Below are 16,990 nucleotides of genomic sequence, written 5' to 3' on the forward strand. Positions count from 1 at the left end.
AAGGACTTCAAAGTGCCATTTAGATTCAGTAGCAATATTCAAATTAGGAAAGTATCAATTTTGTATGCAGACCACAAAGAGAAGTGTTAATACACTACCAATAGGTGAGTGATGTTCTTTGATAGAACACAGTGGTGCTAAGTATGGCGTATTATCACAAAGTGAAAATAGAAAGAGTAATTCCAGTCAAAATAAAACAAAGTAATTCAGTACAACGGAAGCAAAGTATCCTAACTCTATTTTCATAAAATCTGGATTTATTATCTTGTTATAACAAGATTTTTATACAATATTTAGAGGTATATTGCATTTTGTCCCAAAAAGTACAGAACATGAAATGAAGGATAATACTGCCATATGTCCATATTCCATTCAAGGTGTGTTGTCATTCCAGCAACTCTCCTATAAAGTTAGGTATTAACATGTGACTTAGGACACTTACTTCAGAATACAGAATTTTAAACCAATATGAAACAATTATGAAATTTACTAAACATTTTATATATGCATATTTCAGTCTACATAATACTTCACCACGGAGCTTTTAAAAATAAGTTTGCTACACATTTATAAGATTGGTGAGAGGCTAGCATGTGGGATTAAGTTTTACTACTCTGTATGAGCTTGTCAAGATTTAATTAGTAGTCTATTTGCACCACATGAATACCAGTACTGCCTGTATAAAGCATCACAAATGTTTGACTTTAAAGTCATACATATAGATATGAACTCCAAATTTCAAACATCTTTCCACATGCATATGATAGAAAGCAAAATACCCCATTAATCTTCTCAAATGTTCTAAAAAACAATATATATAAAAAAAAAAAAAAAACGCACACATTTCTACACAGATAAATCCAACATTATTAATTTCATTTTGATTGCATAATTTATATGCAAGAAACACAAGGTATTACACCATTTGTTCACTTACCTTCAAATTCAACAATTATCATTCAATATATTACAATAACCAAGAAAGTTTATCAATACTAAACTTGAAAAGACAACCCTTATTTCGACAAAAAGTCATTGTCTATTGTCTTCCATTTTGACGTTGAGTTACACTTCAAACTACCGTATGTAAGACTGGAGGAAAAACGATCAAAATTAAGCATATAAATAGGCTCCAAGGCTACCTGATCAACAATTACAGTATATTGAAGCCTTTAGGTCACTATGATCACATTAACAGATATAAAAGAAAAGGAAGTTTCGTTTCTTGTTCCTTAATAAGTACTTGCAGAAGGAAAGATCAGGGAACTCAAGAGAATTTGAAAGAGGAATATTTATTCATCAAAAGCTTGCTGCATCTGGAAAAGGGGAAAGGATGAAAATGATGATGATGATGATGATTAAACGAAGTCTCCAGAGTGAACTTATTTTTAACAATTTGTTTTATGTATTTGTAACAGATATTTTCACTCATTTGTTTCATTAAGCTCATCTCTAAAGATAATGGGCAACTTGATGTTTTTGAGGTGTACAGGCCTAGAAAGGGAGATAAATGCTGATGTAGAATTACTTGATAAGATAATCAACTATGCGGGAAAAACGACAGTGAAAGGAAAGCGATCATAGTGGGTGATCTATATTTATCAAAGGTCAACTGTGATGGTGATGTGAATGACAGAAAGCATAACCAACAAGTGGCAAATAAGTTAATCTGGGAAGGATAGCTGAATTAATACATCTTTTTTAATAATTTGATTTACCGTACATTGCACCAATACAGGTAAGTCTTATGATGATGGTGGGATAGGAAAGGGCTAGGAGTGGGAAGGAAGCAACCGTGGTCTTAATTAAGGTACAGTACAGTCCCAGCACCTGGTGTGAAAATGGAAAACCACTGAAAACCATCTTCTGGGCTGCCAACAGTGGGGTTCAAAACCACTATCTCCCAGATGCAAGCTCACAGCTGAAAGCCCCTAACTGCACGGCCAACTCGCCCGATACAAAAGAGTTCAGAAAGGTAGTGGAAGAAAGGAGAAATTGAAGTAATTTACCAAGAAATTAAATTTAGCAAAAAAGTCACCTAAGGGCAACATGATGGCAAGCAAAACTGACACTTATATGAGATTTAGTAAAAAAAAAATGGAAGGGGATGTATAGGTGCTTTAAGGCAGAAACAGGTTCTGCGAAGGACATTTCAGGAATTATAAATGACCAAGGGGATGTGAGGATTTACAGAAGGCAGAAGTATTTAGTCAGCAGTATGTCAAGGCAGATGGATAAAGTGTCTAACACAAGCAAAGTACTGATAATTATCTATGATAAAAGATATATTTACAAAAAGATACAAAAGTTGAAAACTAGAAAAGTGGCTGGAATTGATAAGGCTACAGGTTGGAATGTAGTACCATACCTGAAATACATATCTGATTGGTGTTCATGAAGAAGCTGCACCAAATTAACAGAATTTTCGTAGTGGTCCCCATTTACAAAGGAAGGAGATAAACAGAAAGTGGATAACTACAAGCCAGTCAGCTTGACCTGTGTTGCATGTAAGCTCTGGGAAAGCATTCTTTCTCATATCAGACACGTTTGTGAGATTAATAACTGGTTTGATGAAAGACAGTTCTGGTTTAGGAAAGGTTATTCCTATAAGACTCAACTTGTAGGATTCCAGCAAGTTAAAGCAGAAACTTATGATTCATGTGGTCAGATGGTCTATTTTTCTGTTGACCTATCCAAGGCTCTTAACAAATGTTACTTGCATTAAAATGACTTACTGTTGTAGAAGTGAATGGTCAACGTAAATAAAGGTTACAGATCTCTTCATATGGTAATGAGATTATTTAGGGGTTGTAGTAAGGATGTAAAGGAGAGGGTGTACAAGTCACTGTAAGACCACAATTAGAATAAGGGACCCTCACCAGGATTACTTGATTTGAGATCTGAAAGAGATCCAAAGAAAATCAGCGTGATTTGTTCCGGGTGATTTCTGACAAACAAGTAGTGTTACAAAAAGTTTGCAAACTCTAGGCTGGGAAGACTTGGGAGTAAGGAGACGAACAGCTTGACTAAGCGGAATGCTCCGAGCTGCCAGTGGAGAGAGGGCTTGGAATGACATTAGAAGACAAATAAGCTTCATTGCAGTTTTTAAAAGAAGGAAAGATCATCATATGATGATAAAGTCGGAATTCAAGAGAACAAATTGGGGAATATACTCATTTGAAGGAGAGGAATTAGAGATTAGAATAATTTACCAAGGGAATGTTTCATAAATTTTCTACTTCTTTGATATAATTTAAGAAAAGAGCAGGTAAAGAAACGAGGAAATCTGCCAAGTGGGCAACAACCCTAACTGCAGATCAATGGCGATTGAATGATGTCACAGTTTTAGTATTATCCTTCTTCAATAAAAACAGAAATAAAGGTAAAATATTTTGACACATATATACACACGTCATCATCTCTTACTTGGTTTGGATGCTTCATTTGCAAGTTGTAATGTGACAGTAATGATTTGTGTTCAATGACCTTTTAACTATTATAAGTTTCAGGATGCAAGGCATGCTGTAATCTTATTGTGAAAAGGATTTTTTAATATGCTGCACAATCATATATGTGGGTCTCTTACATTTAAGTATTCTTAAATGCCAATCAATTGAGCTGGAATTTGACTGTTGCCTTGATATGCAAATAGCTTTGCACATATAGCGCACAGTAACAACTGTATAACAGAAAGGAATCTGCCGCTAATGTAAGATCAGATCAGAAATATGGACAGGAAGATATAAGGAGATAAGTTAACAACATAACATTTAAAAAGAAATTGTGCAGTCTGTCATAACTGTTACAGATTACACTTTACATAAATATGCTTCCTTTGATCAGACCCCCCCCCCCCATGGAGCAACAGCCCCAAAGGGCCATGGCCTACCAAGCGACCGCTGCTCAGCCCGAAGGCCTGCAGATTATGAGGTGTCGTGTGGTCAGCATGATGAATCCTCTCGGCCATTATTCTTGGTTTTTTAGACCAGGGTCACCATCTCACCGTCAGATAGCTCTTTAACTGTAATCACATAGGTTGAGTAGACCTCGAACCACCCCTCAGAGCCAGGTAAAAATCCCTGACTTGGCCAGGAATCGAACCTGGGGCCTCCAGGTAAGAGGCAGGCACACCCTACCCCTACACCACAGGGCTGGCGCCCTTTGATCAGAAGTACAAAAATTTTCAATTTTTTCACTTATCCTACAGGTCAAGAACAATGACTTGTACGGAAGTACTTGAATAAAGCACATTATCAATTACACAAACATTAACAAAAGTACAAAAGCCATTTTAATATTTATATTAGTGTGTGGTATATAACTGAGCATACACATGCAGGGTTATGATTAGTACTCATGAAAACACAAATATTCCAACATAGCATGTTCATCATCATGCAGAGTGAGAAAATACTTCTAGAAGCATAACAACACCATGAATAATACCTTCAGGTCCTGATTACTCTGCAATTCCTGGATGATTTGTTCCATTTCTTGAATTTCAGACTCATGAATGGCTCTGAGTTCTTCCAACAGAACTTGGAATTTAGAAGCACAATCTGAACAAGGAAAGTTTATATTATAATAAAATTGTATACTGACTGAGTAATTACAATTTTAAATACCATGCACACGTTTCTTTTGGTCAGTAAAGATATAAAAATATCTTAGTAAAGAAATATTTTACTTTAAACATGAAAATAGCAAACAAGCTAAATAATATACTTCACGCAACTGCATATTTATTCATAACTATGGCATTAATATCAATAGTTATTCACAGTGAAACAGTAAATCTCACAAAATCCCCTAGTTGGACAACACTCAGTATGAGGTCAGTGACTGAAGAAGCTGGGAAAGGAGAAAGAGAGAACTAGCCACTTTATTGCAGGTAACTTCGGTTTGGGATGCTTGTCAGGGACTTGCCAACACTATCTGAACAGACATATCTGGATACCTACTTGAAACTGTCCTCAAAGAGTTCCTCAGATATACTGGCCAGTAGTGGACATTAATAGGAGGGTGGGCTCTGCACCTCCCACCTTTATTACACGTCGGACTCTAAAGGACTTGCTTGCTTGCTTATTATCGTATGGCTTTCAGTGCCGGGAGTGTCCGAGCTGAGGACATGCCTGGTGCAGGTCTTTTTAGTTGATGCTGATGGGCAGCTTGCGCATCTGAATGTGGAATGACAATGATGATAATAATAACAATAATAATAATAATAATAATAATAATAATAATAATAATAATAATAATAATAATAATGATGAGGTAGGGAAATGGTGAAACCTGGTGTCGGCATGTAGCTTACTCCTGTCGTATAACACGAAGCGGTCAGCTCAAAACTTTATGTCCCCAGCCGTCAGAATAACCACCATCAACAGCGTCATTTGCCCTAACTCCATTTAAATACTGAGGAGAGGTTTGGAATTGAATCCAGGCTTTTTGCACACAATCTAGTGATTAGAAATTGTATACCACCACTTTTCCTACCCTACCCTACCTGCCAACATTTTGATGGTGGAATTTTTTTTGACCAACGGGACTACTTTGAAGGACAGACTGCCTATCAGGTGTTGGAATGTCTCCGGGAGAATGGCAGACCATTCTTCCTGCAGTTCTGTAGCAAGTGTAGTTAGTGATGAGGGTTGTTGGGGTCTGGGAGAAAGTCACAATTCTAGTTCATCTCAGAGGTGTTTGATAAGATTGAAGTCACAGCTCTGAGTTGGCCAGTACATTTCCAGAACCTTATTGCCTACAAAACACCCACAAACAGACTCCGCTTCATAGCAGGGAACATTATCAGCTGAAACTCACAGTGATCATCCAACACACAGCTGATCAAAATGCTTATATCTCTCCACCTTTAATATGTTCTGGAGTATTACGAGAAGACACACATCAGCTGTAGTTTTGTTGTGTAGTGTACTTTTATTACTACTTCACAATCACGTCCCAGACAATCAACCTGGGCAATTTGAAAAGGGCAGGAATGACTCTGACTGCTTACTGATTTAGCAACCAGTAACCAGCGTATACTACATTCAAAGTCATTAAGTTCATTTGTTCCACCCATTCTGCAGATATCTCATAGCACTGAACAACATTGAGCCCTGAGCTGCTTTTTATAGCAGCAGTGGTGGTGGTTGTAATGAAATCCAGGTTCCACTTCATGTGTACAGAGGGGTGAACAGACACTCTTGTTCAGATAGTGTATGTACCACTTTGCTTGGGATTAATACAATGAAATTTAAAGATATAAATTGATGAGAAGCACATAATTCTTAAGAACACAAGGAAACATGTTAAATTCTCCCTGTTTTTATAGAACCTACTGTTCTACATGGAGTATGGATCACTGAAACATGACTTTCTATGACGAAGTTGAAAGAGTAAAATGATCACGGTTTTAGATAATGAAACATTCTGGCTTGAGATATAGACAGAAGTAGGATGAAACACCAATCAATGTAAGATGAATCTGATATTCCATGTATCAATTGTGATTTTATTCAGTTAATGATCTCTATCCATCTTAATCCATCCAGCTAAAGATTTGAACAATTACAATTTTGTACTAGCGCAAAGCTTTCACAGCAGATGTCAACTAACAAACTTCAATCTCCTTTGGGATATTAGGCTATGATACCATTAATATGTTGTAGTTTCGCCTACTATGCAGTATTATTATTTATAAGTTTCATATTCCGTATTGATTGGATTCAATGTAATAGACAAGAAAAATGTTCCACCGATCAATACATTTATTGTGAATGAATTATTGTAATATATTATTGTAATAATTCATTCACAATAAATGTATTGATCGGTGGAACATTTTTCTTGTCTATTACATACTATGCAGTAGTCCTTATCAAGACAAACAGACATGGATTGGGTATTAACTGGACTTTAATGGTGAGAAGACCAGGATCATAATCTCCTTAAATTTCATTTCATGAATGGGGAAAGAGAGCACATGGTTCTGGTTACCACATATCAGTACCACGTGTATTTCTACTGAGATGATACATAACAACTGTTTCAACAGAAAAGAGTAAGAGCTACAGATTAACAGAGTTTGATGAACATTATTCGCCACCAGAAAGAAGAATGTCTGCACTGGGTCACACAGTGCAAGTCCTGGCAACACTAACCTGAAAAGGAGGCAAGTCGATACTAGTGCCTGCCCCTAGCCTTCTTGCTGCTATAAAAGTCTAGGTATCCACTCAGACCGCCATTCCGTCCTAACAAGCTATAGTAAATAGTACAACCTATATCCTGTAAGAAAATCAAAGCCTGTCTATCACAAATTTAATTAATAATGATAATAATAACAACAATAATGAGTGGTTATAGCTAGCATGGTGCAACCCTTGTCAGGCAGACCCTCTTATGTAGGTGGGTAGCATCTGTTGTGTATGGGAAACTGCATGTTAATGTGGAGGAAAACAGAGGTTGTGTGAAGGAATATTGGGGACAGCACAAGGATCCAGTCCCTGATCCAAGGAATTAACCATTTACAATTAAACTCCCACAACACAGCCAGAAATCAAACCCAGGACACCAAGACCAAGATGCTGACCACACAATTATGCAGTCAGACATTTTTGGTATGATACGAGTGAAAGACTGTGGATAACAGTAGTAGGGAGCAATAAATGTCTATACTTCAATTATTAATAATTAAATGCACGAGTGTAAGCATACTTTGTCTTTTAGTCCACTTGGAAGATATAACTGGTCATAGAAGGCAGATAGTAGGGAAATGTGGACATTATGTAGAGAAGATTATCGTGGGCGCGGAACCTCTGATATAGACATCCAAGATATGGCAACTGATACTGAAATAAAAAGGAGTCCATGATGGTAGTCGACCTTTTATGAGGAGATGGCACCAGCACCAGCAGCAGCAGCAGCAGCAGCAGTAGAAGAAGAAGAAGAAGGAGAAGGAGAAGGAGGAGGAGAAGAAGAAGAAGAAGAAGAAGAAGAAGATGAAGAAGAAGAAGAAGAAGAAGTAAACAATTTCATCATTATATACAGGGTGGTCAGATATCCATTACTTACTCCAGCACGCAGTGTTTTATATTATCGGAAAACATGTGCTCATTTGCCGAGTGCAGGTCGAGGTCAGTAGCAGGAAGCTAAACGATACAACAGTAAACTCTTATAATTTTAAGTTCATTACTTAGAAAATAATATTAAAAATATTTTAAAATGTGTTGAAACTGCCTGCCTTCATTCTCCAAACATTTTTGAGATCTCATTAGGAAATGATTCATCACATGCTGTAGTTCACATTGAGGAATCCTGGCAATTTCTGGACTAATTTTATGTTTCAGTATTTGTATAGTACACGGATTTGTCTTGTACATGACATTTTTTAATTTATCCTCGAAATAACAATCACAGAAAGATAAATCGGGGAACCAACAGGCCCACAAATCCCTAATAATTACTCTGCTCTGTGAAAATAATTTGTGAATTTATCTCCTAGAATTCAAAAGGGTGATATACAGTGTGTACTATATACCTATTCTGACATATGCAGCTGAGACTTGGGTAATGAGGCAGAGAGCTGTGAATAGAATACAGGCAAGTGAAATGAAATTTCTGAGAAGCAGGATAGGAGTGACAAGATGGGATAAGATGAGAAATGAGAAGGTTAGAGATATAGTACAAGAGCCACTACAGAATAGGATAGAGACATCTAGACTTATATGTATGGACACATGAAGAGAATGACAGAGGAAAGGATACTGAGGAGGATGCACGAAATGGAGATAACAGGTAAACAGCCAAGAGGAAGACCAAGAGACAGGTGGATAAAAGGAGTGGAAGAGTGTGTACAGAGAAGAGGAGAGGACTGGACAAGAGTGACTAGGGAGAAGTGGTGGGAAGACAAGAGGAGATGAAGAGGCTTATATTCCAAGCAGACCTGGCCAACAGCTGGAAACTGCAGATGCAGATGATGATGATGATGATGATCTCCCAGAATTATTGTCAGTGTAGCAATGGCAGGGTCCTATCAAAAAAACTGTAAAATCATGCTCTCTTTCAGTAAATTCTCCAAAACCGAGCTCGATAGCTGCAGTCGCTTAAGTGCGGCCAGTATCCAGTATTCGGGAGATAGATGGTTCGAACCCCACTGTCGGCAGCCCTGAAGATGGTTTTCCGTGGTTTCCCATTTTCACACCAGGCAAATGCTGGGGCTGTACCTTAATTAAGGCCACGGCCGCTTCCTTCCCAGTCCTACCCCTTTCCTGTCCCATCGTCGCCATAAGACCTATCTGTGTCAATGCGACGTAAAGCTAATAGCAAAAAAAAAAAAATTCTCAAAAACAAAACAAAAAAAGGTTAGTATGATATTCACATAAGTAACAGAATCAACAGTATTCTTTAAAAAAAAAAAAAAAAAAAAAAAAAAAAAGGAAGGGTCCTATGGCTCTTTCACCGCTGATGGCACACCATACACTGGTTTTTGCATCATGGATGGGCACTTCATGAATGAAGTCTGGTTTAACAGCACTCCAGTAACACTGAGCAAGGCAGCTGTGCAGTTAGGGGCGCACAGCTGTGAGCTTGCATTCGGGAGATAGTGGATTTGAACCCCACCGCCAGCAGCCTTGAAGATGGTTGTCCGTAGTTTCCTATTTTCACACCACAACTTTACAACTTTAATTAAGGCCACAGGACACTTCCTTCCCACTCCTAGTTCTTTCCTATCCCATCATTGCCATTAGACCTATACGAGTCAGTGCAACATAAAGAAACTTGTAAAAAATTTTAAAAATCCAGTAACAGTTGTTTTGTGTACACACATAAACATGAAGGTGGAACATGGCCTCATCCAAGAAGAATATTAAATGTGGATCTACTTGTCCATCGTATACATTTTCCAAACTCTATTCACAAAATGTGCGCCTGTGTGCAGCGTCACCTGGTTGAAGGGCATATGCCACAGGTTTTTTTATACGGCTTTAAGTCCAATATGAAATTTCCACTTGTGCAAGAAGGAGAATATGTTTTTTTACGACGAGTTTTCCATACAATAACCATTGTCATTTAATATCAGCGTAAACCCTATGCTGCTTTTATTTATTTATTTGGGAAACCAAAACAGCGAGAAGCCGAATTACAGAGTTCTGCAATGAAAAAAAAATTTACAATGGAGTAGCACATAGCAAACATAAAAATATAAGTGGAAGAACAATGAGGAAATAATTATCTAATGATAAAAATAGAGGAAAAAATTAAAAACTAAAAACGTCCAAGTTCCTGTCAGAAGATAAGGAGTTGAGGAGGGTTGGTATGCAGATAAATAAAATTCTTTGAATGAGAGAGAGGCAAGAATACGGAATATGAAGGGGTGGATTAATCCTGGTTTTGAGAGTTGGAACATGTAGGGAAAAGTAGGATGCAAATTCAGGAGAATGAAATAAACCATTAACAGCATTATATAAGAATCTAAGGTCAGCTACTTTCCTGTGACTAGATAACGAGCGAAGGCTTAACCTTTCCAGCATCTGATTACTGCTCCAGTTTCGGCAATCAGATACTCTGGCTCTAACAATAGTACAGAAGAATGACTGCACGCGGTCAAAGTGATTCAGATTAGTGGGTGAAGAGGTAGGCCAATGGGAGGTGTGAATTCAATAATCGGTAGGATGCAAGATACATAGTAGGCTCTGAGGGCATGAATATCGGCGATGTCAGAAAATCTATACAACAAACCGAGAAGTGACACTGCTCGTAAGGTTATATTTTGTATACGGGGGACAAATAATGATTTACTGTCAAACAACACTCCTAAGTTTCTTAGGCTGGATACTTTCCAGTTTCCTGAAAGGCATTATTATTATGTACCGTGTTATGATTTGGAACGTCCACACTCGGGAATCCTTCTCAAAACAGTCTTTGAAATTCATGATCTGAGTGAATTAACACGACACGTACGTAAAGAGACGGTGTGCTGTCGAAAATTCATGAGGCATAATACCCTTTACACCTCATTACAGAATTAAAAAATAACAAAACACACACTCACACTTGGGTATCTGAAATACAACAAAGCAGGGATGCGTGCGCACACAAAACAAAGGCTGGCAGAAAGGAACAAAACGTGATTTCATAATGTGCCATCCCCTTCTCACATGTGATGAATGAGCGGGGAACTCACCAGAGGAAAAAAAAAAAAAAAATTGCATGCTAGAGTAAAGCATATTCGATCACAATGTATAATAATTTTCAGTTCCCCTTGGAGTTGCCTCTATGGATCCATGGTAGAGTGCCGGCCTCCGAATCCCAAGATAGCAGGTTCCAACCAGGCAGAGGTAGTCAGATTTTTCAAGTCCATTCGACACTCCATGTTGTAAGATGTCAGCGTGTAAAAGATCTCTGGTGATACATTTGGTGTTTATCCGAAAAATTCATTAAATCTCAGCCACAGACGCCCAAGAAAAGTTTGGTTTAGTCTGTCTGCCATCTAGTAGGCCTAGAGTAAAATGGAATGTTCAAACTGACGAGCAGACAGCCAGATGGTATCAAATTAAAATGTCTGCACATAGTAGCTGAGGCCATACGATTATCATCATTACTTCCTCTTGTCCAGTTCTTGCCAGGTCAAGGTGTTAATGGTATGTCTCCACCGTTGCTATTCCTTCCCCCACTCCTCTTCATAATTGTATTTCAGTCTGTTCTTCTTTTTCTTATACTATTCTTGACAGAGTCCATCCATCTTGCTCTGGGCCTCCCTCTTGCCCTCTTTCCCTCTTAGCCTCCAACACTTGTTTTGGTATCCTTCCCTCCTCCATCCTTATAACATGTTCAAACCATTTCAGTGTTTTCTTCTCCATCCTATCACTCAGTTTTTCTACCCCTGTCACACTGTATATTATAGCCTATATATTTTTACATAATGAAGATCAGATATTTCTAGTCACAAGAGGGTTAAATGGTGCCCATGAGGTGAATTGCTAGGATGTAAAGTCTCTGACATCTTCATGTCTTAGCAGGAGTAATCCCGCTACAGTGATCGGGGCAGACCAGCAATTATCAAACTGTGGTACGCGTACCCCCGGGGGTAAGCACAACAATAGAAGTTGACGATTATTTCTGATTTCAAGAAACCAACCCTCATATGTTTGTGATTGTTAATGTTGCGACATTCATTCTTGTTTGAGATAAATAACGTATTACTTCTTTACTATTTCTCATCTTTTCTTTTCAATATTAATAAATATTAATTACAATTTTAATTACAGAACATACAAATGCAACAAAACATACATTGCTAAGAATACCAAGAGCTTCACTCTGTTTTAAATAGGCAATAAGTTTATTATTATTTTTAATATTTCCTTTCTAGAAATCTCCGTGGCTCAGGTGGCAGCCTCTCACCACTGGGTTCCGTGGTTCAAATCCCGGTCACTCCATATGAGATTTGTGCTAGACAGCTTTTTCTCCAAGTATTCCGGTTTTCCCTGTCATTTTCCATTCCAGCAACACTCTCCAATATAATTTCATTTCATTTCATATGTCAGTCATTAATCATTGCCCCAGAGGAGTGCGACAGGCTTCGGCAGCCGGCATAATTCCTATCCTCGCCGCAAGATGGGTGCTTCATTCATTCCATCCTTGACCCAGTCATTGACTGGAAAGCAGGTTGTAGATTTTCATTTTCAATAAATTAAAGCCATCTCCAAACAAGTCATGTTTTAACTTACTTTCATTTGTCGCACTCTGTACTTTGCGACTGTCTTAGTGATTTTCCCGAGTGTAATCAACATAGGTCATTATAAAGATGTCAGTAGGAACGTCACGCTTAAAGGAATGTTATCATATGAAATACTTGATCAAATGAAAAACTACACATTTCCTCACTTTTAACGAACAGTACTAGGCTGCCGATCTAAAGAGTCCAAACTTCCAGAGCTGAAATGACCAGTCTGCAGACAGCCGTGAACACCCTTCTGCCGTATTCCGTTAAGTTTGCATACTGCTCATTCCAAACAGCGTGTCAAAGTAAGGATCGAATAGCTGGAATACTATGATGATCCAGTGTGTTACGCACCAGCAGTATCAGGAAATGTATGAACTAGAGGAATGGCATGCTAAAGAAGAAAGTTTTCTAACTCCCCAAATATTTCCTGCCAATATTCAGTAAGACTGTTACACTCGGTACACAGCAGTAATCCCATATATCGGAGTTGAGTGGCAGCATAAGAGACAAAGAACATCACAACAAGCAATGGTCAAAGTAATGTTATTGTTGATAAATATTATGGGCTTTCGATATTGTAGGCCTGCAAATTTAGTTTACTTCCGACTCTGAAATACCATTCTTATCATAGTCGGTACGGTTAAACTGAATAAAATATAAATGATCGGAAATTGTATTCTCTTTTAACTTGTGTTACGTAGTACTTTTCGACAGGACCGATAACATAGGTATTTAAAAATTAAATTTTAGGTGCCTTAACCTAAACTACAATTTCATCCAGGGCGAATAAAATTGTTTATAGCTTTGACTGTAGTTTCTTATTCCTCGACTCTATATACCGTCTTTCATTAAATTCTGTTTACCCATTTTCTTGTGGCTCGGCGTTGATATGGACTTAGCAACAAAAATATAAATTCACGGGTATCTGTGTTATAGCCGGTATAGTAAAAATGTATAAGACATAAATGATCGAAAATTTAATTCTATATAAGTTTAATTATGTAGTATTTATCAATAGGACCAATAATAATATAAATATTTGAAAATCAAATTTCAGCCCTCCCCCTAAACTACTATTTCACTCAGTGTGAATAAAATGATTTATAGCCTAGATTGTAGTAGCTCACCCCCCGATTTTACATACCGATTTTCATTAAATTCTCTTCAGCCATTTTCTCATGATGCGTGTACATACATACATACATACATACAGACGGACAAATTACAGAAAAGTAAAAAAGTGCATTTCCTTGTTACTGTGGACACGACCGATACAGAAATACCATTCTTTTAAAATTCTGAGTAACATACAGACAAAACTCTTATTTTATATAAATACAGTAGATTAAAATTTGGAGATAAGGGTGTATGTTAATACCTTTTTCATTTATTTATTTACATATTTTACGCCCACATTGGAGCACTGAAATCAATACATTTGAGTTAATTTCTTCTTCTTCTTCTCCCAGAACTTTTTCATCCTCTCCGACCTGGAAGCCCTTTGTGTGTCCGATATAGTATATTGTTTCCGTTCAACTGCTTTTAGTTTGAGACTTATGCTTTTGTTCTTCAAAATCCTCTTCTCTTTTCTGTCTTTGATTTGTTGCCGAGTTATACCCAATTCTTCCAAATCGTCCTGAACTTCTTTGAACCAATTATTATTGATTTTATTCTTCAAAAAGTAATTTTTAAAACGTTTGATTGAAATTTTAATGATGAAACTTTTTTTAAACTGATCTTAACGATACTAAGATGCATTACGTTAAAACTACAATATTCAAATTATTTAAATATAGATACCTTGTCACATTTGTAATAATTTTATTTTTTTTACGTCTCACCAGGTTTACAGACACATTTGTAACATTACTATTATTGGTCATAAACTCTCTTCTTCTTTTTTTTTTTTTTTTATTGCAGTGACACAGATAGGTCCTTTTTTTTTTTTTTTTTTTTTTTTTTTTTGCAAGTTGCTTTACATCGCACCGACACAGATAGGTCTTATGGCAACAGTGGGACAGGAATGGGCTAGAAGTGAGAACAAAGCGACCATGGCCTTATTTAAGGTACAGCCCCAGCATTTTCCTGGTACGAAAATGGGAAACAACAGAAAACCAACTTCCGGGCTACCAACAGTGGGATTCAAACCTACTATCTTCCAAATGCAAGCTGATAGTTATGTGACCCTAACCATGCCACCACTTGCTCGGTCATTAACTTTCAACCTTAATTTTGAATAAAGTACGGTGGGAGAGAAATAGAAAATTGGTCATGACTTACGGGAACAAATTTTTAAAAGTTTCAGAATCCCCAGCATAGACTATATAGCCAGAGACTCAATGCAGAGTATCGGGCAGTAGAAAATAACCTGAAACCCTGGGAGTGCCAACGACTTTGGACGGAGGAGCTTTGAAGGGAAGGATGGTGAATCCCCAATGGAGGAAATGCTAGTGGAATCCATTACCCAGGAATATCAGTTCCGTATGTTAGGGGTGGCTACAAAAGGCGCCTGTTTCCCAGGTTAGGGACAGTCACTGTATTACACTGGCAGTAGCTCTAAAATGCCTATAAGATGTGGTGAACTCATAGTGTGTATAGCTTAAATATGGAGTCTCATAATGGACCAGGACAAAGGTTAAGGTTTCCCACCAGCAGCGATGTGTTGTATTTAGAATCTCGGGAATACTGTGAACAGTGGCCGACCAGATGATCATAAGTAGGAAAAACTCTGAAGGTGGATTCAGTTAACATCTTGACTCTGAATGGAAAGTTGGAAGAATCAGTGGACTGCATGTGAAACAAGAAACTAGATATACTTTGTTTAACACTTTCCACACTGCTCACTTTAGTTGAGCTTGGTATGAGGATGTTAACAGTTTTTATGACTTATTGAGGTTCTTACTGACAGATTTTGAAATTAATCACCTCCATGTGCTTTTATTTATGTTAATAATTTTTTTTTTTTTTTTTTTTTTTTTGCCTTCCAATGAAGTATTTTATTTTTGAATATAATATTGGGAACCCTCTCAAAATGATTGTTGAAAATATGTAGTTTTCAAAAATAAAAAAATATTTTACTATTGCTTGCATAGGAAAATTGGTAACACAAATGAGAAATAGGAAAAAAAAAACTATATTACATGGTTACAATATATTACAGCCATTAACAGGGTCAGAAAAATCCAAGTACAGTGCCATTCCTAGCTTTGTTTATGTAATCCTGTTTGGAATGGAATTTTCGGAAGCAGCACTCGGGAAGACACAGACCAAAATCATACAATTCACAGATCCACCTGCTCTCTCTTCATACCCTAAGACCAGTATTCTTTTTTCCTGCATCTGTGGTGGGTACGTTGGATGGAAAACACTTGGTTGTCACTCTTGCGGCAAAAGATGGTTGCGGTTAAGTACTCTCTCGTTCTGCTGCAGCACTGCCAGCAAGAGATACTGACACCTCCTTTATGAAGTCTGTACATATGTGCATTATGTTCTGAATAATAATTTTCTACTTCTGAATAACTACCTCCCATTTCTGATCCAGAATTAAGTGAAATTTCCACAATGCCATCGCTGGACAACTTGCTGGCAGCTATTTAACTCGAGAAGCTCTGCCTGCAGCGACCAATTATCACATGTGGTTGCAGAGACAAAAGTAGTTTCCAATAGGTGCTCTGACCTAGCGTATTTTTTGTAAGCACTTGAAACCCTATGCCTCACAATGAATGAACAGCATGCATTTAAACTTAAAACCTGCTGTAATACAGTTAAGTATGAAAACAAACAACGCTCCGGCTTCGTACACACGAGAGTGTTGGCTGACCCGAGCAGTATTTTAATTAAGAGGGAAAAGTTTTGAGCAGAACAAAATGGAAAGAAAATGGAGAAAACGAGCTGAAAAAGGGGTTCAAGTTATACTGGAGTGGGGAAGAGAAGCATGATGATGATGATGATGATGATGATGATGATGATGATGATGATGACTGTTGTTTAAAGGAGCCTAACATCTAAATCATCACGAACCCTGGGAAGGAAAGCAAAAAATGAGGTAAGTGGTGTTATAGTAACCAGTACCACATATAAGTGACAGAATAATGAAAGTAACACCCAGATAAGAAGTATATGCCCCAGACAGGAAATCAGGAACAGAAATTGGAGAATTCCTTAAAAATGTTGGAAGAAAGTATTATTAGTAATGAGATGGCAGTAATGGGAGATCTAAATTCACAGGTGGGCAAAGAAAGGAGGGGAGTAGAAATGTTGGTTGGC

The 16,990-nt window shown here is 37.5% G+C and overlaps 1 protein-coding gene across 2 annotated transcripts in view; it reads right to left on the bottom strand.

Annotated features, from left to right (window-relative positions):
* Window positions 1-16,990, bottom strand: part of LOC136857675 (golgin subfamily A member 4) — a 443,088-nt gene that overhangs the window by 350,954 nt on the left and 75,144 nt on the right. For both annotated transcript variants that reach the window (XM_067136518.2, XM_067136517.2), the window contains exon 12: window positions 4,447-4,559. In XM_067136518.2, coding sequence (XP_066992619.2) covers window positions 4,447-4,559 — 113 coding nt within the window. The remainder of the gene's footprint in view (window positions 1-4,446; window positions 4,560-16,990) is intronic.

Source organism: Anabrus simplex, chromosome 1, assembly GCF_040414725.1.
Source record: "Anabrus simplex isolate iqAnaSimp1 chromosome 1, ASM4041472v1, whole genome shotgun sequence".
NCBI classification, from domain to species: domain Eukaryota; kingdom Metazoa; phylum Arthropoda; class Insecta; order Orthoptera; family Tettigoniidae; genus Anabrus; species Anabrus simplex.